This window comes from Akebia trifoliata, chromosome 13 (genome assembly GCF_017979445.1).
Source record: "Akebia trifoliata isolate Shusen 1 chromosome 13, ASM1797944v1, whole genome shotgun sequence".
NCBI lineage: Eukaryota > Viridiplantae > Streptophyta > Magnoliopsida > Ranunculales > Lardizabalaceae > Akebia > Akebia trifoliata.
Window position 1 is genome coordinate 12,468,750 of NC_141387.1, and position 25,412 is coordinate 12,494,161.

At 34.6% G+C, this 25,412-nt stretch overlaps 1 protein-coding gene across 1 annotated transcript in view; it reads left to right on the forward strand.

Annotated features, from left to right (window-relative positions):
- Positions 1-252: 252 nt before the first annotated feature.
- LOC147387891 (uncharacterized) overlaps positions 253-25,412 on the forward strand; it is a 32,497-nt gene continuing 7,337 nt past the window's right edge. Inside the window, exons 1-6 of the mRNA XM_086420104.1 lie at positions 253-406; positions 2,632-3,547; positions 4,072-4,260; positions 4,386-4,477; positions 16,337-16,396; positions 16,488-16,557. Of these exons, the coding sequence (XP_086276230.1) occupies positions 2,846-3,547; positions 4,072-4,260; positions 4,386-4,477; positions 16,337-16,396; positions 16,488-16,557 (1,113 nt within the window). The 5' untranslated portion in view covers positions 253-406; positions 2,632-2,845. The remainder of the gene's footprint in view (positions 407-2,631; positions 3,548-4,071; positions 4,261-4,385; positions 4,478-16,336; positions 16,397-16,487; positions 16,558-25,412) is intronic.

The following is a 25,412-nucleotide window of genomic DNA, read 5'->3' on the forward strand; positions in this document are numbered from 1 at the left end:
AGACAAAAAATAGTAACTGGTATAATATAAGGGTATTCTGGTCTTTTTTCTAGAAGTCATGAGAAGTCAGTATAGTTCCCAAACAGACTTCAAGCACAAAAGTACTTCTGCCAGTACTTCACAGAGTTGATTGTCAAACGCCATTTCTGCACAGAATTACTTTTCCACCTCCTCCACAGAGTACTTCAGCTCCTGTTCTTTGGAACAGTAGTTCTGCTCCTGGTATCCAAACAGGCCCTTAGCGTCTGGGATATTAATTAATTTTCCGTATTTACAAGCGCTGTATCTATCTGACGTGGACGTACAACCGTTTCTTTCGCGAGGAAGAAGTCTCTCTCTCACACTTCGAATCAGTCTTTAAACCTAATTAAAAATCGAAGAATAGCCAATGAAAAAGCTTGTGCAGGTAACTGTTTCTCTGTCTTATTGCTTCGTTTACAGTTCTGATTTTTTATATAAGAGAGAGAAAGGCTTTTGCTCTGTCTGATGGAATCTGTTATTAATTAATGAGTAATTTTCAGGAATTATTCATCTATTTTAATGAGATTTTTTGAGAGAGTATAATTTAACAAATGTTTTTAATTCATGTTGTTTTGTTTATTTTGGTTCTATTTCCTGTCTTATCTCTTTGTTTCGCTAATTGGGTTCGTCCACATTTGGTACTTTAGGTTTGTTCTGGTTTTATCCAAATTCCACTCGAATGATGACTGTTGCGTTGTTATATTGGACAATTTGAGTAAATTTCTTCTGTATTGATGGAAATTTCTCCCAAATTTGAATTTATTTAGGTGCTAATGTTAAGTTTTCTCACAAATCTTACATCTTCAACTTGAGATTCGCTATCAATCTTAAACGGCATAAACCTGTTTTAAGCAACAGTGTGATACCTGCCAAAGAAGCTCAAAGCCAAAGTCAGATTCACAATGTTTATTTAACTGGAATTACTTAAAATCCAAAATTAACAAGTTCACCTCTATTTACACCTCAAGGTCGTCCTCTTTTTTTGCATCTTTCCTTCAAGTTTCTTTGACTTTCTTTCTAATTGAACTCAATCACAATCACAATTGAATCTCTTGATCGCCACGATTATTTTAGGGATTCAAACTTATCACGTGCTTGTGCTCATCACGGTTCCGAGATAGATCATAACATCCCATGATTTGCCTTCTAATGCTCGAGATTGCGTCCTGAGCTTCCAAGGATAATCCTTGGGATGAATCGATGGTCATCCTGGGTGGCTAACTGATGCTCCAAATTAGTGGCAAAAAGGTTGAAGACTGTGACACAAGGCTTGATTGGGCCTGCTCAGGGGGATTTTGTTCACAAGATACAGATTTTCGATGGGGTGTTTTCTTCGAAGATTTTCTTGTAAGGTGGGATAGGGTGTGTAATCTTGTGGAGAGGTAGTCCTTTAGTCAGGGTCTTTGGCTACAGGGTTGTCTTTGTTTGTATCTTCTTTCCTTGCTCTTCATTGTATCCTTCGGGTTGGTTGGTCACCTTGACCTCTCCTTTTGACCTCTCCTTTTTCAATAAATTATCTTTACTTATATAAAAACAATTGAATTCTATGTGAGAATACTTGAAGATAAGTGGTGTTCAGGGGCAAGTTTTTCAATTCAGAAAATTGAATTTGTAAACAACCTTAGAGTTGAGTTCCTTATATCCTAGGATCTTATTTTTTGGCCCCATTTGCTAACCTTTGTGTGGAGATAAATAAAGATTTAAGGACAATGTTCTCTTAGACTCAATTTGCTATTTCCGAAATTTTGATATACAACAAATTTAAATCTTTATCCCCAATTTCTCATGGTGTTTGGAATCTAGAATCCGTTGAACCAATATCCACCAAGACTCAAACGTTTTGATGGATCAAATTTCAAGAGATGACAACAAGATATCCATTTTCTGTTGACCACCCTCAAAGTTGCACTTGTTCTGAACAATTTTGCTTCGCCATTACTGAAAGTTCATCCGTTGAGAAAATCTAGAAGAAACAAAATTGGGAAGCCGATGATTACACATGTCTTGGTGACATCCTCAATATTGATTACCCAACATTCAGCTCCATAAAGCAATGCCACTCTTATTGCTGTCTTTATATATAAAATTTTCCTTCTAATTGAATTGTATGCATTGGTTACATAGCACTCCAGAAACATACCTCCACTCCAAACATTACTAACCAAGATAAGCACCCATTAGATCATTTCAGACATTTTTGGAACTCGAGTCCATTGTTGGGTCCTCATAAATGGTAGTTGATGGAAGGTAGTTTGAATTTTGAAGTGCATTCCAACTTTTCTTCGATATTTCTGAAGGTATCCATTTTTTTTTTCCCTTCTTGTCATAACTCTCATCATGCATATTTATATGATGATGCTTGGTGATTTCTCTTTGTTAAATTTATGTTATCCGCCATCCTTCTTCGGTTTACAATCTGACCAATTCATGTCATCTCTCTCGTATAAGTTGTATCTAGCTTTTGGTAGTCGCTAAACACCAATTTCTTTATGGAATAAATCTGTTCATAGTGAAGTACTTGTTGTAATATATAATGTGAAACTAAAGCTATTTGTTAATTACCCATAAAAAAACCTATTTGTTAATTTTATTTTTCTGGACAATTTGCAGATTTAAATAATCACAACTGCTGGGTGGGTCAGAAAAATATAAGTTGGAAGATAACTAACCTCACGGAAGCAGTTTCAGAAAATATATGCCCGTGAGGAATATTTTCCAGATTCTTGTGATAAACTGATACTTTTCATACTCACGAGCTTTTTCGTTTAGTTCATTGTAGTTCTCTTCAATGTTAGCTGGTGAGGCTTTTTCTTGCTTTGAGTAGATGGAACAGATAGTGAGTGGCATGGGAGATGATCACTCAGTTTCCCTGAGCAATAAAATGAAGAAACAACAAAACCCGAAAAACCATTTTAGCAGAGACGTGATGCCTGGGAGTGATCTGTGGACAGATGGACTTATTTGTGCTTTTGAATACGTTCGGATACCTAGGAAGACTATTCGGTCAAAACCTGCTCCAAGGATACATTCTTCACGTCAAACAGATGGTAAGGATCCAAAGAAGCAAGTAGTGTCCACCCAAAATATGAACAGGAACAATTCATTGGAATCTTCATCTCTTAAGGAGGTTGGAACCAATGAAATTGCTTCTCTGGATGACCAAAAAGATTGTGAGAACTATCACACGGGAAGTTTTGATCTCATGGAGAGGTTAGCAGAAAGTCATTGGGTACCAATTGGTTGGGCTAGAATTTCCGAACTTGTACAAACTGTGCAAGTCGATGCTGGATGGGCTTCACAGCCTGTTGAGTTCACCGATGAGGATGGTGGCCTCACTGTTGCAGATGTAGCAGCTCCTTATTGGGAACGGCCAGCAGGGCCAACATGGTGGTGTCATGTGAATGCAGTTCACCCGTCCATCGAGGGTTGGCTAAGTAGCGCTCAATGGTTACATCCTGCCATCAGTATTGCTTTGAGAGATGAAAGTCGGCTGATTAGTGATCGCATGAAGCATCTTCTATATGAGGTGATTTCCTTCTTTAATTTTTTGAACTTATCAATTTGATAGGTGGCACTATTTAGATTCTCACGTAAAACTTTTCAAAATTTGAATCAAATTTACTTATCTAAGATAAGATTAACTAGTGAACGAAATTGGTATCATATTTTTGTAGAGTTAGATTTGTTATTGGTAGTCACAAAGTGGTAAACAAATTCTGATCATATTTTTGTGGATCCTTGAGAACCAATTTATTGGCGAAATTTCTTTTCTTTTCTTTATAAAATTCTATTTATTCCTTTTTCCCTTAATAGGGGTGAGGTAATTGTTTTCTTTCTTGACATTATCTTGCTTCATGAACATCAATGTATTCTGTGTAAGGACCATAACTTGTAGCAGGGAGGTTTATAGTTCTGTAATCTATTAGTAACCTTACACATCTTCAATGTTGTATTATGAGTTTTCTAATTTTTTTTTTGACACTAATGCTTTCTTTCACATTGTGATGCTTAATGAGTTGGATCTTGTTGGATTGATTGTTAGTTATTCAGGTCCCTGTTAGGGCTGCAGGAGGCCTATTGTTTGAGCTCTTGGGGCAATCAGCCGGTGATCCATTTGTTGATGAGGATGACATCCCCATTGTGCTTCGATCTTGGCAAGCACAAAACTTTCTAATAACTGCATTGCACATTAAGGGATCTGCGTCAAGTATAAACGTATTGGGTATCACTGAGGTTCAGGTATGTGTATGGTTAGATAAGAAATCTATCAATATTTTTAAATAACATTTGCCAAAAAGTTAGTTATGATTCAGTTTGCAAGAATTAGTTTTTCGTTCATGATTTGATGGATTCTTTTGGTTCAGGAACTTCTTACTGCTGGTGGTCCTACAGCACCGAGAACTGTTCATGAAGTCATAGCACATCTAGCTTCCCGCCTTTCTCGTTGGGATGATAGGTGATAAAGATATTCTTACTTGTGTTGTGTTCCTGACTATCCAAATGATTATTATTGCTATTATTTTGGTAACTAACAAAATATTAATTTTGGTCAGTCATTGAAGGAAAATTGATTCAATTTTCATGAAAATCTTGTTCAAACTTCAATTGAAACTATTGGAAAGATAAAACAGACTGTAAACAAAGTTACCAAATTACAATACCCAATCATATGGAGTGTGGACAACGAGCCCTTATCCACCTACAAAAACCTCAAACTAAATCCCCAATCAAATGGAAAATGTGACGCGACCAAAGATGAAATGGTATGATGAAGATACAAATGTAAGTCAGCCCCTAAAACCTACTGACATGCAATACGGTAACATTAGGCAACCAACATCAAGGATAGAATATTCATGAATTTGCAAAGACCCTAGAGACCAAGAAAACGTCAACAATCTCTGCTCTTGGTGAGCATCAATTGGCTGCAAGCTCCAATGGGATAAGGTGTATAATCAAAGATGAGCAATGTGTAACCAAGGAGGAATAGTACCCAAAGCTTCATAGATGACCGCCAAGCTCCAACCACCAAAAGCTCCCTAAGAGAATGATTCTAGTTTTCTTGGAATCGTTGACAACCTTAGCATCTCCAGCGGCTCTTGGGCTAGCTATTAGATTCTGGTTTCAGTATCTATTTCAATCAGCCCATAAAGCAAAATATTTTGTAGAAACTTTTCGGGCAGTATGCAAATCATTGAAAACATACTCATAAGTCATCAAACTTCAATTAAGATTAATTGCGTTAAGTACACCTTACACGTTGGCACGGTTATTTGGGAATTTGACAGCCAAAAACAACTAAATTCCTACATCAAAATGTGAATGCTGATGTCACATTTACTCTATACACCTTAATAAGTAAAATACTTGTTTAAATGAACAAATTATTATTCATTACTTCATGCATTGTTATATTTTTGTTTTAAAATATTTATGAATAATTACTAATATAGCTATCTAATTAGAACATGGATGATTGTATGTGTGCTTATATGAGGTGCTAAGATGTTTGTAATACATGAAAATAAGATGATATATAAAACTTATTTCTACTAATAAATGAATGTTGTGTAATTTAAAGTCCTTTTTGCACGAAATTTAATTTTTTAATTTTAATTATATGAACATTTTAAGAATTTTTTTTCATAAAAAATATTCTTTAGTCGAATTTTATTTTTTTGAATTATTTTTCCTTGTTTATGAAAAACAAAAAATCATCAGAGCTACCCTCGAAATCAACTCCAGTAAAAGCAGCATGAGACCCCTAATTGAAGCGCTGAGCTGATTCTCGAGTACTCTGAATCAAAGCACCTGACATCACTAAAGATGGCCCCAAGACACTCATCGCCCCCTTTTTACAGATGGGGAGGCGGTAGCTTGACGTTGCATAAACATGTGTAATCATGGTAGCGTTGGTAGTGTCGTGCATAACCTGCCAAGCCTACCACCTAGCTGAAAGACGCTAACGTGGCCTAAAGAATCAACCAACAAAACCCTCACTCATAACAACAACATGTTCTTGGCGTGTGTAGGGATACAAACCCAAGAGACGGCACCAGATGAGCATGATGTGAACGAATTGAATGATATGACTAGGTAATGAAGTGACACTACCAGGAAGATAAAAAAATCTATAAATAGGATAAAAATGAGATGCAAGGTACACACCTGTTGAGAAACGTGGATACACTGCCAAAATTGTAACTTGAGAAGCTGTTAGAAATTGAAGAACAAAGTGCATGATAGGAAGGTTTTCTCATTGTTTAAAGTTTTGTACTATTTCAAAATGTTTTGGTCGTGACATTTCTAATTGGGAGCGAAACATTGTTTTGGGAATGTTTCGGTTTGACCCGGAATGTCTCATATTGTTTCAATCAATCAGTCTCGGATTTTCCCCTTATCGAAACATTGCTTCGAGGCTAGATTTTAAACCTTGGATTTAATTATTTAACATATTAGGGAGCTCACAAATAGTATAAAATGGACATGAAAATATACAAGCCATCAAACTACATTAAAGAATATATGGATAGTACAAGTGAAGATTTGTTGCATTTAGTGACTCGCTAGCAGTGGTATTTGAGAACTTGATAATAAGAAACAACTAAGTTCTTATATGTAAGTGAGTATTAATGTTAAATTGACTCCGTACACCTCAATATGTGAACCACTTGCTTAAATGAATAAACTATTGGGTGCGTACTACGCATTATTATATTTTTGTTCTATGTATGAATAATTACTAATATATCCATATAATTAGGACATTATGAGCTCGATTCGTTTATTGGTTAAGAGTTGGCAATCTCGGGTCTTTCGGTGGAGAGAGGAGTCAAAGGATATGATGGTACTTATTTCCTTTTCCAATTTTGTTGGGGGATTTGGATGAGAGGAAGGAACTGCCTTGTTTTTTAAGGAAAGGAAGAATCAGTATGGGATGCTATTTCAAGTATTTTGGGTTTAATCTTTTTCACGTCTTAATTATTTAAGGAATTTAAAGGTGTTTTCTTTGAGGATTTTTGTTTTGGTGGAATTCCTTGTGCAAATTGTTGGGCTAGCTTAATATTGTATCGTAGTCAGATGACCTTCTCAACCATCATCATTTTATTTTCTTTCATTAATCTGATTTCATCATATGCCTTTCCAAAAAAGATGTACTATAAAATAGATTTCTACTTATAAATGCATATTATTTGTAACTTACTAGTCCTTTCTAAAAGAAATATATATTGGACTAAAAGCAATTTATATAGGGTTGGAATCCATTGACTCTTAAGAATGACTCATGAAAAAAACACATGATCCCAACCCTTTAAACACAAAATCCAACAGTTGGGATGTATGAATATCTTGATAACACAAATCTCGGAGATACTTATCTTGAGGATAAATCTCAACCTTTGGATTTTGCATTTAAAGGGTTGGGATCATGTGTGTTTTTCATGAGTCATTCGTAGGAGTTAAGGGATCCAGACCCATATATATATAGACATAATTTTTTTATAGATATTATCAACATTTTTAGAATTTTTTTAATTTAAAAAGAAGGATATTTTAGTCAAATTTTACTTATCAAAATATTTTCATTGAAATCTTGCATTATTGTATATAGAAAAAGAAATTGCCAATTAATTTTTGTTTCAAGCCTTGTGATTTTTGAAAATGAAAATATTTTGGTCTATTTCATGGAAATATGTTGAATCATTACTATACACAAGATGTTATATTTTGATCAGTGTTTTAAAGTACCTAAGGCGTACTTGAGGCAAGGCGCTAGCCTCAAGGTGCATTGAGGTGTAAGCCTCAATTAATTTTTAAAAAAATCCTAAAACATATATAAAAATTATCATAAATTCAGAAAAAAAAAAAGTAAACAACCTTCAAGCATAAAATAGAAATTAAACATTAAAAATGTAAGGAAGTAGCAATTTAATATAGAATCAAGCATAAAAACAAGAGAGAAATATGAGTTTTTGAAGGAAAAAAAAAAAGGCAAAACGTTCAAGAATATACCTAGAAAAATCAAATATCTCAAAACCTTAGTAAATCCTTGATTTCTTGGTTCTATTTAATCAAATCTTCGTAAGAAAGTTGTAGGAATCGACGGATTCGAATTTGGATGAGTATTGGAGCCTCAAGGAAGAAACCTTGGTGTAGGGAGATTATAGGGTTTCAAAGAGAGATTTTGAGAGAACTCTTGATAATCTAACTTTAGAAGACAAAAAACACTTCCATTTAGTAGGGTTATGTAAATAAGAGACATTTGGAGAGGGGGGGGGGGGGTGGTTTATACAAATAAAACAAGAAAATAAAATAAAAATTGATTTTTTTAACCCACGATATTGGGTTTCGCTGAACCTATTGAGGTGTGCGGTATGAGGCGTACGATGTAAGCCTTACTAATATTTGATGAGGCTTAAGCCTCAAGGCATGAAGCCTACGCCCGCCTTGAGGCTTAGGTTTTTAAAACACTGACTCTAATTGCAGTGTCTACATCAATTAGTATGAAAATAGAAAGATTTTTGATCAACTTGGAAATTAATATAATTTTCAAAGAATGGTAGGAATGTTGTGGCTAATCTGTGAACATTTCCATTGGTAGTGTAGGAAATAATAAAACAAACATTATAACACATAAATGATTAAAATACAATAAACAACTGTATGGAGTATGGAAATGAAGATAAACATTTTGTTATAAGTTGGTGCACATTTGAGAGCCTGACAAATAAAAAAACAATTATATTTACATAGAAATGAGAATAATATTGTAAGTATATTCGAGGGGAGAGAAAAATTGCCATCACAATAACTACATACACCTTAATATGAATAACACCTTCATGAATGAACAAAGTATTAAATATTATATTCACGTATTATTATATCATATTTTAAAAATATATATATGACTATGTTCCTATATATAAAATAATAAAACATTCATGATTTTACAAATATTTTTTTTATAGGTATAAGTGTGAAAGTGGGGGTTTGATTGTAGGTCTTTGGTATTACCTCATAGATTTTATCACTTCACCGAAGTGACACCTTTTGGATGGTTCCATACGAGTGTTTATGCCAATGTGCTAGAATACGTAGAATGCATCAAATAAGAACATATAGATATCTAACTAATCACATAGGCTTTACCACTTCATCGATGTGGCACTTTTAAGATGATTCCATATGAGTGTTTTTGCTAATGTGCTAATATACTTGGAATACATCAAATAAGATGATATAAATATCTAACTGATCACAACTTATTTATGCTACTAAATGAACATCATTGTTTAACTTTTTGCAGTGTATATCATTATCATGTGTAATTTACGAGTCTTTTCTGCTGGCAAATTACAATCTTTATTATTTTTTTATTATAATTTTTGTCAATAATTTTGGAATACTTTTTCAACAAAATATTTTTCGATCAATGTTTACTGTGTATCAAAATATTTCTATTGAACTGTATTTTAATACCTAGATTTTTATTATTTTGGTTAAAATTCAATGTTCACCCAAATATTTCACGAATTGAATAGTGATTTTTAGATTATATATACTAAAGGGAATTGTCGATTAACCATCTTGTCAATTACTGTAAAAATGAAAATATTTCATGAAATATGTTGAAGTTTAATATTTTGACTGCAACAATATATTGTTGTTTGTTTCAAATTTCGAATGTTTTTATATGTTTCATAAAACATGTTGATTCACCATCTCTTACAAAAAAATTCCTTTATTGAAATTCAAATGTCAATGTTTTACGAACATATTTGTATGTTTTATTATCGTGCTACAGGTATTTGATTCTAAATTAAGCATCAAAACATTACAGGACGGAACATAATATGGGTATTTCAATACTTTTTGTTATTGGTATGTATAGAACGTGTGGGGGCAAACTGGTCTTTTCCAATTCCACACGTTCCACTTAGTGTAGCCCTAATTCTCTTATATAAATATAAGAGAGGTGGCTCATAGAAAATAATTATTCTATTGAGTCTCTCTCAATGCTTTTTCTCTAAATCTCTCTTCTAAACAATAATATGGTATCAAAGCAAGATTTAGATTATGAAGTTTTGAGAACCTACTCTTCTCTTCCTATTTCCATTTCTTCTTCTTCTTCCATCTATTTGGTTAGGCTTCTGATTACAACCTAGGGTTTTAATTTTTTAGTTGGTAAATACTCACAGTATGTTTGAAGTTGGTGTTTTGTAGTTTGGTGGTGCAAGTTGTGGTTTGGTAGTGTGTTTTTCCTTAGGAGGTTTAGATCTACTTTCCGAATATTCGCGATTTATAAAAAAAAAGGGACTTTAGTCATCTGTGATTTGATTTGTAATTACATAGACCATATTCGATCATATTTGGTTATTACTATCTAGTTTGTGAATCAGATCTATTATATATATATAACAGATTTGATTGGTATTTCAAATCTGATTTATTTGATGCGATCTGTTTATTGTGGAGTGATATTTGATGGAGATGAAGTCCAACATTCTATCTCCTCCTGAGTTCTTTAATCTTCAGATGACCTTGATCAAATTAAATGGAGATAATTTTATCCCTTTGGTTGAAATCTGTTGAGATGTCCTTTACTGCCAAGGAAAATTGGAAGTATATGAAAGATGGAAGTATATGAAAGATGATCTTCCTAAGACTGACGATCCTCACTACTCTGAGTGGGTTTAGGAATATACTTAGATTATGACGTGGTTGTGGAACTGTATGGATTCGACCATTGGTGTCAACTTGATGTTCTTATTTTCTGTCAAGGAGATTTGGATTTAGGTTGGCAAGATGTATTTTGGAGCGAATAATATTTTTGGATTTATCAGTTGGTTGAAGAATTTTTTTCCGTTCAGGTAAGTGAACAAAGTTTACCAGCATATTACTCTCACCTTCAAAATATATAGAACGAGCTTAATGTATATCAACCCCTTACTACTGATTTGGCCGTACTACGTTGATAGCGAAAAGAGAGTTGCCTTCACTTACTAAAATTTTTCTCGTCTTTAAAACTTCTGTTAGTGGTTTTGGTGTTACATCATTGGTGTCTGAATCTCATCGATTAGCATTGACTGTTTTTGGAAGTACAGATCGTGGTCGTGGTCGTAGTATTGGCCATGGTGGTGGTCGTGGGTATCGTGGTGACTGTGGTAGAGGCCGTGGAGGGAGTCGTGATTCTAGTGGGGGTCGTAGTCGTGGTGCACCCAGGAAGTATACCCATTGTGGACTTGATGGCCACTTTGTGGATTTCTGTTTGGATTTACATGGTCAGCCAACAAATTAGGCCAATCAGGCTATTTCTAGTGACATTAATGGTGGTGGTTTTGTTGATCCTCCTCATCAGGTGGTTTCCCATGCAGATATGATTACTATCTCTTGTGATGAGTATTCCAAGTTACTTTATCCTCTTCAACCTGGTGCCTCGTCCTCCAACACTGCGACTATAACTCGCTCAGGTATATTCTGTCTTGTTTCATCTTCATCCCCTTGGGTCATTGATTCAGGGGCGTCAGATCACATGACTGGGTCATCAGGTGTGTTTTCATCCATTCAACATTTTTCCTTTTCGTCTCAGTTTGTCACTCTTACTGATGGTACTACTTCTAGGGTATTGGAATCGTCGTTCCCTGTTCTACTCTTTCTTTATCTTTTTACTATGTCCCTAAATGTCCTTTCAGTTTAATGTCCATCAGTAAGTTAACTCAATCTCTTCATTGTTCCGTGACGTTGTACCGCTCATATTGTGTTTTTCAGGATCTAAGGACAAATATGACGATTGGTGGGGGATATGAATCTGAAGGTCTCTACTATTTGGATGGTGGTGGAGGTTCGCCTGCTCTTCATACCACAATCACTCCGCAACAATGGTATTGTAGACTTGGTCATCCTTCACTTCGCTTTTTAAAAAAAGATGGTTTCCACCTTGAGTCATATTTCTGTTTTAGATTATGAGTCATGTCAATAAGCTAAACATCATCGTGTTTTTTATCCATCTAGATCTGTTATTAGAGTATCGAGTCAGTTTAATCTAGTTCATTATGATATTTGGGGTCCTTATAGGATTGTTTCGCGTTGTGGGTTTCAGTACTTCGTTACTTTTGTAGATTTTTCAAGAATGACATGATTTTATTTGATGAAAGATCATTCTGACTTATTTTCCATTGTTAAATTATTTCATATTGAAATTCAAACTTAGTTTGGTGTGCAAATCAAGTTTGTTTCGTAGTGATAATGCTAAATAATATGATTTTGGACTTTTGAATGACTATTTTTCATCATTTGGTATTATTCATCAAACTTCTTGTACACGCACCCTTCAACAAAATGGTGTTGCTGAATGTAAAAATCAACACTTTCTTGAAGTTGCACATTTTCTGATGTTTTAGATGCAAGTTCCCAAACCTTACTGGGGGATGCGATTCTTACAACATGTTATTTGATTAATCGTATGCTTATGTCTGTTCTTGATGGTCAGTCTCCTCATTCTGTTCTGTTTCCTTCGAGTCTTTTATTTTCCTTACCTGTATGGACTTTTGGTTGTGTCTCGTTTGTTCATCAGTCGTCTCCTGGTTTTGATAAGTTTGATTCACATTCGGTGAAATGTGTTTTTCTGGGTTATTCTCGTATTCAAGAAGGTTATCGTTGCTATGATCCTTTAACTCGTCGTGTTTATGTCAGTGTAAATGTTACATTTTTTACATATCCAATACAGTATGATGATCTTTTGTTAGTTCTTCCTCTTCTTGTAGTTGATTTATCTCCTACTGTTCCATTTTTACTCACTTATGTTCGTAGAAAGCAACTGACAACTTCAAATCCTCATTCTCCTCCAGACATAGACACCTTACCATCGTCTTCATAGTCTGCAGATTAGGTATCTAGTACTTCTTTTGATTTTGGTTTTCCTATTGCACAAATGAAAGGCACTCGTCATTGTACTAAGCACCCCATTTCTAAGTTTGTTTTTTTTATCTCATCTGTCTACTTCGTATCGTGGTTTCGTCTCTGCTCTTTCTTCTATGTCTATTCCTAGTAGTGTACAGGATACTTTGTCTCATTCAAGTTGGAAACAGGTTATAGAGGTTGAGATGGATGTTTTTCATCACAATGGTACTTGGGAGTTAGTCTTACCTATTGGTATGCGCATTGTTGGTTGTCGTTAGGTGTATGTGGTAAAGTATTTGCCTGATGAGTCTGTTGAACGGTTGAAGGCCCGCCTCATGGCTAAAGGCTAATACTCAGACTTATGGTGTGGACTACTCAAATTTTTTTTTTTCCTGTGGCAAAAATGACTTCTATTTGTATTGTTATCTCCCTTGTTGCTCACTTTTAGTGGCCCTTATGTCAGCTGGATGTTAAGAATGCATTTTTGAATGGTGATTTGGAGGAGGACGTGTACGTAATAAACTCCTAATTTTGTTGTTTAGGAGGAGTCTGACATGGTGCGTAATTTGAAAAAAGACCATTTATGGCCTAAAACAGTCTCAACGAGCTTGATTTGGGAGATTCAGTGAGGTAGTCATTCAATTTGTGTTGAAACAGTGTCAGACAGATCATTCTGTGTTTGTTCACTTTAGTTATTTAGGGATTGTCATTTTGGTAGTTTACGTTGATGATATAGTCATCACAGGTGATGACACTAATGGAATAGAGGAGCTGAAAGCTTTTTTTCAGACACAGTTTCAAACAAAAGATCTTGGCAAGTTGTGTTATTTCTTAGGGATAGAAGTTGCGAGATCTAAGAAAGGTATTAACCTGGCTCAGAGAAAGTATGTTCTTAATTTGCTTGATGAGACAGGTATGTTGGGAAGTAAACCTATGGACACCCCAATGGACCCTAATTCAAAGTTGATAATAGACAATGGAGAATTGTTTGATGATCCAGGAAAATACATAAGACTAGTTGGTAAACTCAATTATTTGACTATCACTCGTTAAGATATTTCTTTTGCAGTAAATGTAGTGTGTCAGTTTATGGAAACACCTAGGGTTCCACATTGGGAAGTTGTTCGGATCCTTCGATTTCTTAAATGATTTTCAGGACGTGGTTTATGTATAAGTCCAAAGATCATTTGGACTTAGAGGGGTATTGTGATGCTGACTGTGCAGGTTCTCCACTTGATAGGAGGTCTACATCTAGGTATTGCACTTTCTTGGGAGGAAACTTGGTTTCCTGGAGAAGTAAGAAGGAAAATGTGGTTGCAAGGTCTAGTGCAAAGACAGAATATAGAGCAATGACTCTAATGACATGTGAACTCGAATTTTCTTTGAGAATTGGATATTAAGATAGCTACTCCTATGCGATTATATTGTGATAATCAAGCTACAATTCATATTGCTTCCAATCCAGTGTTTCATGAGCGAACAAAGCAATTTGAGACAGATTGTCACTTTTTCAAAGACAAGGTTTTATGTGGGGAAATTAGTACACCGTTCGTGAAGTCTGAAGATTAGCTGGTAGATATGTTCACTAAGGGACTTAAATGTAGTCGCCTCAGTCTTATTTGCTCCAAGCTAGATTTACTTGATATTTATGCTCTAGCTTGAGGGGGGAGTGTTATTTTTTCTTTAGTTTCTTTTATTTTCTTTTATTTAGTAGTTTATTTTATGTAGTTTCTTTAGTTTATTTCCTTTAGTTTTTTGTTCCATGTTGGACTTTCCAACTTGAGGGGGAATGTTATTGGTATGTATAGGACGTGTGGGGGCAAATTGGTCTTTTTCAGTTCCACATGTCCCACTTAGTGTAGCCCTAATTCTCTTATATAAATATAAGAAAGGAGGCTTATAGAAAATAATAATTCTATTGAGTCTCTCTCAATGCTTCTCCTCTAAATCTCTCTTTCTCTTCTAAACAATAAAACTTCTCCAACGATAAATGTATTAACTTCAATGTTTCAAGGTACCTATGTTTGGTTCAAAATGTTTATGAACATTTCTAACATTGATGTGAAAATGTGTGATTTTGTTTTCTAACTTTCATTTAAATGTTAAGCGGTACAATGCTGGGCACTTGAAACTACATTTTCAATTGAAAATTTAAAATGATACAAGGCAAAGCAGAATACGGATAAAATGTAAATAGAAAACGATACAAGACGGAACAGAATACGCTTAAAAACTAAAATTTATCAATTTAAAGTAAGTTCTCCGATACATTCCAAATGTTTCATTTATGTTACATTGGTCTGGAAAATTGTAACAATGGAACAAAGCAAGATTTTAGACCTTAGGACGCGGGCCTTTAAAAGCAATTTTCAAAATTTATTTTGGAGATGCCTCCACCAAGGTGTTTTTGGCCTCAGAGGGTGACTGGAGCAAGACATTGGTGGTTCATCTTGGGTTGTCTCGGTGTGTAATTGTTTGGTCAAGACATCTTGGTTTTTCAACTAACCAAGAAGTACCTCAAGGGCAAGAACATAAACCTTGTCTTCGCGTAAATTCTCGGTATGGTCCTTCTTGGTGATGTTAATTTAGATTCTCCATTTACTTGTTAAAGCTACGTTAGCTTAGCCTTATCCTCTTCATGTTTTTTCTTTTAATATTAAACCACTTGATTAGTAGGCCAATCATCTCTAACATGTGTTTTATCTGCAAGGCAAGTTTGGAAATCCTAAGATCACCTATTTTCTTGTGACTTCAGTGAAGTTTGGAAGTATTTTTGTTGTTTGGCTCTTTGTATTGAACTTGCTCGCTTAAGAGTGTGACTGAGCTTCTTTTTAGTTGATTTTTGGTGACATTTGACATTGTGATTGTGATTGTTCATAGTGGGTTTCTCCTTTTGCTATTTATTGGGTCATTTGGAAAGAAATTATCAACCTTATTGTTGTTGACAAAGGCTTGGCTCTTGAAATGGTCAATGGGAGCGCGTGAGCCTCTCATACTCGATACTTAATCATGCTTGTCATATCCTTATTGACACTACAACTCTGAGCCTCTTGGTTAACTGTTAAAAAATAAAAATAAGTAAATAAATAGAAGAGGCTCTTGGAGATAGCCCTACATCCTTAGAGAAATACGGAACTTTTAACTGTGCTTGTCAAATTACTTGGCAGAACTCTTAGCCAGCAGTAGTAGTTCAGAGTATCTTCTGGTAAAGGAGATGCTAGTGCAGCCATTTTTTTTTTTTTTCCTTTTTTTCCTTTTATTGTATTCTTGTATTTTTCTCGCTTGTCTTTCTTTTGTGTTTCCCTTTTTTCCCTTCAAATTTTTATTCATTGTCAATCAAACTTTTTGTTTTTACTCAACTGTTGGGATGGTGTCTTGATTTGGTACATTTTTCCATGTTTGTTTGTTTTAGATTGTTCCGCAAATCCATATTTGGCACAGCAGATGAAGTTGAGTTAAAGTTTATGAACAGGTATTCGCATATGCATCCAACCATTTTGGTCTAACTAATGCTGATATATTTGGTACTCAATATGTACAATAAATAATTTTATCTTCATCAGGCGAAACCATGAGGATATGAATTTGTTCAGCATAATTCTGAACCAAGAAATCAGAAGGTTATCAAAACAGGTATACTTTTATGCAGATTTAGTTGGTGTAACCTCTCTAGTTTTTCCTGCTAGCAAGAAGATTACTTTTCCTTACGAACTCTGATAGATAATCTAGAAGTTTTTTCCCGAATCTGACTGCAATATTATACTTAGAAAATAAAGTAATTCAATACCATTTGAACAAATAATGTCAACTCCATTTTACCTAATAACCACAATCCCAATGAAAATGGTTAAAGGCTTGTAGGGTAAGGAAATGATTAAGGGTTAAGATTTGGAAAAGAGATTAATAAAATAAGGGTTAAAGAAAATGGGGAAGGATTAAGGGTTAAGGTTTGTAGGTTTCAAGAATCAAGAATTCTACAAATCAAGTATAAGGAATTAAAAGAAAATCAAGAAAGACAAAAAAAAAAAAAATAGAAAAGAAAAATAAAGATTAGAATAAAAGAATGTTATATTGGACTTACTCCAAAATTACCTCATACCACACCCATTGTTGGGAAGATAAAACTTAAGCTTTCTTTTTATTCATCATTCTTCATTCATTAAAAAAAAAAAACCCCTAGTACAATCTATATAAAGAAAATAAATCTAAGAGTCCTAATAAATTAAAACACCAAATGAATAACCAAATTTTTGTAACTTTCTCTTTCCTGATTTTTCAACCCTAATAAATTTAAATAAAAGATGAATTAAAATGATTAAATTGGCCCTAAATATTATACTAAGAACATGAGCCAATAATACATGAAAATAAATCCTAAAAACATAAAATTATAGTTCTAAAATAGAAATCTAAATAAAAACTAAAATCTACACTTCAAGATTTTATGTCCCCATCAATTTAATTTTAGGGTTAAGTTGCGGTATGATTTTGGTTCAATTGGGGGGTTAGGATCAAGGTCAGTGGCTAGACTAAATTGTAGGGATTTTAGGAGGGTGCAACTATGGTTAAGATTAACAGGGCAACATTGTGGGACTGTTTTGAGTGGGGCGACAATACTACAGTGAGGCTTATGCAATGTTGGGTTGGGTTGGGTTGGGCTGGAGTAGGTAGTGTTTAGATGGAGTTTTGGGTGATTTCGATAAACAATGGAAAAGTTGCATGGTGCTCTAAGCAAGTTGTAGGTGAGTTTAGAACCAAAATAGTAAGTTTTAGGTAGGGCTTAAAACAGTCCGAGTTTAGGCTGGATATGAATATATCCATATCCATGTCCAAATTTTTATTCGGATCTGTCTCGGATCCTACTAGTTAAAATCGTATCCAATTTTTTTTTTTTTGCTTTCATTAAACTCATATCCAGATTCTATTCGATTGAATTAATTGATTCGGGTCAGTCAAGTTAGATAATTTCAAACTATTAAGGTTATTTCAAGGAAAATTCCTACATGTGTGGCCAAAAGGTGACTTAACTCAAGACTTCTCCCTTTTTGAAGAAAGGCCTTGACCACTACACCTAACATTTGTTGCTTGATGAAAGATGACTTCAAAAATATGAAAATAATACTTACAAAGTAATATATCATTCGGATTTAGGCGGATATATGGATGTATCCGTATCCGACTCGGGTCAAGGGACATCAACTCATATCCAACCCATTTTTTAATTCATATATACTTGAAGGTACCAAACACGCTAAATTTGGATTACTCAGATTTCGGATAAAGTCTTACCCATTTTAAGCCCTAGTTTTGGGGGAGAAATCAAGGTGCAGGTGTAAGTTTTGGGGTAGGGTGTCGCGCCCTAAAATCTTAACACGTATCCCCATGATTATGTGTTAGAATCTCGAGGTGTGAGATATTTCCCATACATTTATAAACCCATAACTCAACAATTTTAGACAATGATATCAAATATTGCAGCGGAAGCATAATTAAATATGATATATAAACAAAAGCAACAATGCTCTCTCACAACTCCTTTTATTTATATATAACAGAAATAAATAATGGCACCTACTGCCAAGAATATATTAACTTATTCTCTTAACATAAACTTACCTACTATCTATTGACGTTCACAACACAAACCTACTAATCTTGAAACTGCAACAATCATAAAGCTGATCATTGATCACTGGAACTTCTTGAAACTAAGATGATTGGTAGGGTGAGTAACAAGGGAGTTACCAAGTAGGAAACGTATATTTCAAAATCATAGTCCAAATATGTAGATTAATTACCAAAAGCATTTTTAAAAATATGTAAATTTTATTTCAAATAATATCAACTACGAAAACAATTAAATTAACATGTTGAAATAACTGTATTTAAGTAATTTAACTAAAATACTGTAAATGTAAACATTCGAGAATCATCTTGGCATCAACATGATAAACAATCAATGATAGTGTGTTAGAATAAAGGTTTGAGGATCACAACTGATATGAACATCTCAGTCAAGATATGAATATGCTCCATTACTTCACCGGTGTGGAACACTTTCGTTAGTTCTTGGTTTTATGGCCAACAAGGCAAATCAAAAAGGGGGAGTTGTTTATCCGGCTTAGGTTGGCCATTTGACCAGGGCAATAATGAAACATGCCTCCATAGCGTGGGTCAAATCCGTTCAACCGCTGATGATCATTGGCTAGTCAACTTCATCTATACCCATCAGGCATGTGTGTGAACCTCAAATAACTTTAGTTCTGTACAGACACTACCTTTACACCTTGGTCTCTATTAAAGGTAGAAGGGAATTTCTCGGATATCGAAAGTGGTGCTGATCTCCAAAGCATCCCATACTACTAGGGAGATCAGACATCTCAATCTATATCCTAGAGTAGAGTGTCGCTCTGGAAAGTTATGACCAACTATTCTTTATAGGTATTCTCTAACCCTTTAATAGATCACTAAAATATATATAAGTATAATTATTCTTTTTGTTTTCAAAACATTAAACATCTTTTTTTGGAAATATGAAACTATTTTTTTTTTCAAAGCATAAATTAAACTGAAAAGTAACACTTAGTATGCGTATGAATACCTAGTCTTTCTGTGAAATACCATATTGTCACAATATCCACCTCGCGATCAAGCGAGCTAACATTAGGAAAAGAAATAACACCTCGCGATGACGCAAATTATATCTAGGAAAATAAAGCACACCTCACGATCACGTGAGCTAATCTAACATACTTGGGTATTCATACACCATACACATCAACATGTACAATAATACCAACAATAACATCCAACCAGGATCTCTTTTGAAAAATCAATTTTTTCCCACTAGTCCAAACCTTGTAATTCTTTTACAAAATTAATAAAACCATTCTTGACATCAAAATAAAATTTCTCTCAAAAATCTTTTTTTTTTTTTTTTTCAAAAGAAATTTTAAAGAATACCTTTAAAAATTAAAACTTTTTGCTCCATGTTGATGTCAACAAATAAAATCTCCTATGACATAAATACAACATCGATAGATCAAAATTCTAAACTAACATGGATGCATTTTGGTCCAAATACCTACATTGAACTAATTTTTAAATAATCATTACTTTGAAACAAAAACAGATTTAAAAAATAAAATAAAATCTATGACTATAATTAAGAAATTGGAAGTTCCCTACCTCTTCATATTCAATTCTTAACTTCTGAACTCGGTGTCCTGAATCTTTAATCAACTAGTCCATCTTTTAATTCACTTTCACTTCTTAACGAGATCAACACCTAAATTAAAAGTCAAGAGACAAACAACTTCAAGAGTCGGCTTCTCTTAATAGGTTTACAGAAATGAATATGAATTAGGTTTTTATATTCACAAATATTCTTCTAAAATATCATTTTGGATCAACTAACTTAAATCAACAAATCAAACTCGTGCAAAACTATGTTTCTCGATAGTTATTAAACCTACAAACAATACCTGATTGACTCACAAACTATCTCATCACATCTTTGATTAGTAATCAACAAATTTTGTAAAATTTATTCGTTGAGACATGTAATAAAATTTTTTGGGCATTACATAGGGTTTGGTAGAAAACAGAAGAATCTGACAAAGGATGTGAAACTAAGAAGAAATTGATTGGTACTTGCAGGTAGAATAACAAACTACAAATTGGTTTAGACTCACTCTAAACCTTAGGTTTCACACCTTTCAATCTCTAAAACTAAAAATCCTGTAATTCTTATTAATGTTTATGAAAATCACAGCCTTATACATCTTTTTATAAAGTGCTCTCAAACCTAAATCTAATGAAAATCTGATGTTTAATTCAAACTGTAGGTAATGATAAAACATGGTCACAAGTCATCAAAATTCAATAAAAACCATATGGGTTGTTGAAATAATGATGAACAACAAGTTGCTTACTTTGGAGCTAGTCTTCGAGTGCCCATGATGGGGACATCAAAGTTCATGGGCCTATCCTATTTAGGCCCTAGTTTAGTTTTAGGGTTTAAATTTAAATGAGTTATTGAGTCTGTTTGATTTTATATTTTTAGGTTGTGGGCCCAAGAGTTTATGTTCTATTTAATTATTAGTGGACTACAAATTAATTAGGTTTCTATTATTGTTATTATGGGCCTGACTAGCCTGCTGTACCACCCATTATAGAGTGGATCAGCCAGCCCAATATTAGAAGCATCAGTTTTTTTTAATTAGGATACTTGGTGGATAAGTTTAGGTAGTTTGAGTCCTTTTATAATAGGGTTTCTTTTCTATAGATTGTGTGTGTTCATGCTTATTTTGTAATTTCCTACAATTTCAATAAAATTCCTCAATAATGCTATCATTTCCAAAACATTTCCATGAAAATTGTGTTAATTTCCACATTCACTGAAATATTTCCATCTAGGGTAATCAAAATACAGTTCGAAACCAAAAATTTTATGTTGGATATCGGAGACCGTATAACTTTATGTTCCTACCAATCTGGGATTCAATCTTTAAGGTTGTATTTGTTACGCTGTTTTTGTTATACTACCCTAGGGCGGTATTCACATATTCACGTTTTTATTGTTTGTCTCATTGCTTTTAAATGTAAAATGTAAGAGTGGATCCCGGATGAGTTATTCGCAACACCAAAAACATGAAAGTGGAATCTCACTAAATACATGGGATTCCACTTTCCTTTTTTTTTTTTTTTTTGATTAGTGTAGATTTATTAATTGAATAGAAACGATACAAAAGGTGGTCGAGATGACTCACCAAAAGAGCAAACTAATCACAAAGGGAGTACCATCTAAAGACAAACTCCTCAAAAAATACACCCTTAAAATCAGGGGTTAATTTACACCAAAAAAATTATAGACCAAGAATTCTAAGCACCACATCATGAAATGGAGAGATCGCATCTTTGAAATTTCTACCATTTCTCTCCAACCAAGCCTCTAATTAATGGCAAGGGGAACGAGTCTCCACAAGATCTTCCGCCCCAAAAACACGTATTGATCCCAACTTTGGAAAAGAGACAACAAGGAACTAGGAACCATCCAATTGAATTTAAAAAGATTGAGGAAATGATACCATATTGATAGAAAGAAGTTCCAATGAATGAGAATGTGAACCACCGACTCATTACTAGAATTGCGCAAGAAACAATAGTTTGGGGTAACAAATGCCCGAATAATGAGAAGATCAATAGTGGGAAGTTTGCCCAACACGGCTAACCAAGTGAAAAAGAAAACGCACCTTAAAGGGTGCCTTCGATCCCCAAATGAGCATAGAAGAAAAAATACTGAACATATTCAGAGTGTGAATTGGCCTCGATGCAAAGGATCGAACAGAGAAGATGTTTCTTTTAGTGTGAGTCCACTCTCTCCTATCCTTTTCCGAACAATCCCATCTTGCATGATTAAGGAGAGTTGTAAGTTATGCTACCTCTTGAAATTCCCAATCATTAAAGTCCCTCCTAAAATCCAGATTCCAAACAATCCCGTTTCCCTCAACGTTCAAAAAAGCACACTCTCTTTCTTTGACGAGAAGTTGTAGAGGCACAATAATTTATGGCTCAGAGGAGAATCACCACACCACCAATCCTCTCAGAATACTAAGACTTGAACTTGACCTATTTCTTGAAATCTTGCCCCACTTTCATAATACCTCTCCAAACACTACAACCATACAAAGACTTCACCTCCTCACTCTCCCAACCATTTCTCTTTTCACCGTATTATGATCTTCTCCACAAACTAAAAATTTTCGCTCCCAAACCGCCACAACCACTTCCCTAACAACGCCCTATTGGCTACTCTAAAGCCTTAATCCCCAAGCCCCCGTCCTTCGTTGCACAAACCACCTTCCAATTTACCAAATGAATCTTTTTCTCCTTGTTTTTATCATTGAACAGAAAATCCCTCACAATCTTTTCTAGCTTCGGCTCCACACTCTTGGGGATAGTGAACAAAAAAAGGTGATAGATTGGAATACGAGTTTTCCCCCTTCGATAAGTATCTGCCTTTCCAAGAGCTCAATCTCTTTTCCATGCTCTCTATTATTGGATCCCAAATAGCCTTGCTCTTATAATCCACTCCAAGAGGCAAACCCAAATGCGAGGTCAGTAAAGTCTCCTTTTGGCAACTAAACAAAGTAGCCCATCTATGCACACCCACCTCTCCACCAACTCCAAACAACTTACTCTTCCTGAAATTAATCCTTAACCCCGACACCGCCTCAAAACAACACAACATCACCCTCAAGTACCTCACTTGATCCTCTTAAGGCATCCAAGAAAACGATCGTATCATCTGCTAAGTGAAGAGAAGAAACCTTTGACTCATTCCCCCATTGCAAACCCGTATAAATCCTAGGTTAGATGCCTTTTTAATGAAATGACCCAACACATCAACCACCATAGCGAGCAACAAGGGGGATAGTGGATCCCCTTGCTTCAAACCCCGAGAGATCCTGAAGTAACCAGCCAGGCTTCCATTGATCAAAATCAAGAATGATGTTGAGTTCACACATTTCATCACTTACTCAATCCAATTCTTCCCAAAGCCCATACGAATCAACAAATGCCTATTTCCCAATTCATGTAGTCATAGGCTTTGTGCATATCAATCTTTCAAATTAAACTTGGTCTTCCTGAGCACCTCCTAGAATCAAGGCACTTATTGGCTATAAAAACTCCATCTAGGATTTGCCTACCTTTCACGCAAGCCCCTTGCTCCACTCCAATTATAAGACATCTATCACAGTTTTCAATCTATTAGCCAACACCTTAGAAATTAGCTTGTAGACTAACCCCACCAGGCTAATTGGTCTGAAATCAGTTATATCCTCAACACCTGGCTTCTTAAGAATCAAAGCAATAAATGAACTATTCACACCGTAATCCAAATACTCTCTCCTTGGGCTCCTTTATCACCATCATGAAATCCTCTTTAGTAATGTTCCAACACCTTTGTAGAAAGTCATGGTAAACCCATCTGGATCTAGAGCTTTTTCTCCGCTCATGGCACACAAAGCCTCAAACACCTCATCCTCTTATATCCTTCTCCTTGCTCTGGTGCGATGGACCCATCTCCAAAAGATCCGGAGTCGGTCTAAAAACTTATCTTCCTCGAAAAGTGCCTTATAGAAACTCCACAATCCCTAGTCTAATCCTTCCTCTTCTTCAATGCTCTCCCCATTGATTGTAACTTTGCGAATGTGGTTGAAACTCCTGGAATTCGCTATCCTATGAGAATATTTAGTATTATTGTCCCCTTACTCAGCCACTTCACCCGCGACTTTTGTTTTCAAGACACTTCTTCCATCAAAGCCACTTTTTGGAATTCCGCCCTCAAATTATTATGTTTAGAGATATCGTCCCTTGAAATTACCATACTCTCTTCCTTATAATCTAGCAATCCGATCTCCTTGAGAATGGTTTTTTTTTCTAAACCTCAACCTCCCAAAGACTTCAACATTCCACACCTTTATTTTCTCTTTAAGCGCCTTTAATTTGCTCTTGAAAATAAACTCGGGACTCCCCTCAAACTAAAACTCCTTCCACCATATGTCCACCTTCTCATAAAATCTCTCATGCATAAGCCACATATTCTCAAAGCGGAACGATCGAGATCTAGTGGAAGTATATCCCGTTTGAAGAATAATTGGGCAATGATTTGAAATTGGGTTAGGCATTGAGAACTGAGATAGCCCATTAAAATGCCTACCCAGTCACCCGAAACTAGGAATCTATCCAGTCTCAACTTCCTTCCTGATTGCCTCACCTCCCTCAACGTCTGCTCCATATCTCTCTACCATATTTATCTTAATTTCCCTAGAATAATTCATCTAACTTACTAATTTTAAAATTAAATAATTTTTTTAGTCTCTAAAAGGCCACTAGCAATGTTTTAAAAATCTAACCTATGATCAGACCGAACATTTGTCAAATTAGTCGATCGACGGTTGGACCCTGGTTTAAATGTGTTGAACAAATTAAAATATGTATACATTTTCCCAAAAATGTCTCTATTTAATAATAATAATAATAAATCCATGGTTCATTAGTTGAACTGTTTTTATTATAAAATCTGGTCGAACCTCACCGGATCATTGATTGGTCCTATTTTTTAAATATTGGTCACTTGAGCTTCTTTTAACTTTGAAGTTCATTTTCAATTTATATAGGTTTAGTTATAATTTCATTAAAAATGTTTTAATTTAGAAATAGGCATTAGTAGTGATATGATCCAACGTGATCCTCTTTTGAAAAGAATTTTAATTCTCCTCTTTAATTGTGTTAAGATTTTATTTTGTGATAATTATTGTGACATTATAATCCAAAATAATTATCACAAAATCAAATTTGAAAGATTTACTCCATCAGGATAAACTTAGCACTAGTGTCAGATAAACAACATACAGACTAAATCATATCAGGATCAATGTTATACAAACAACATGTAAGATACTTTTCAAAAAATAAAAAAA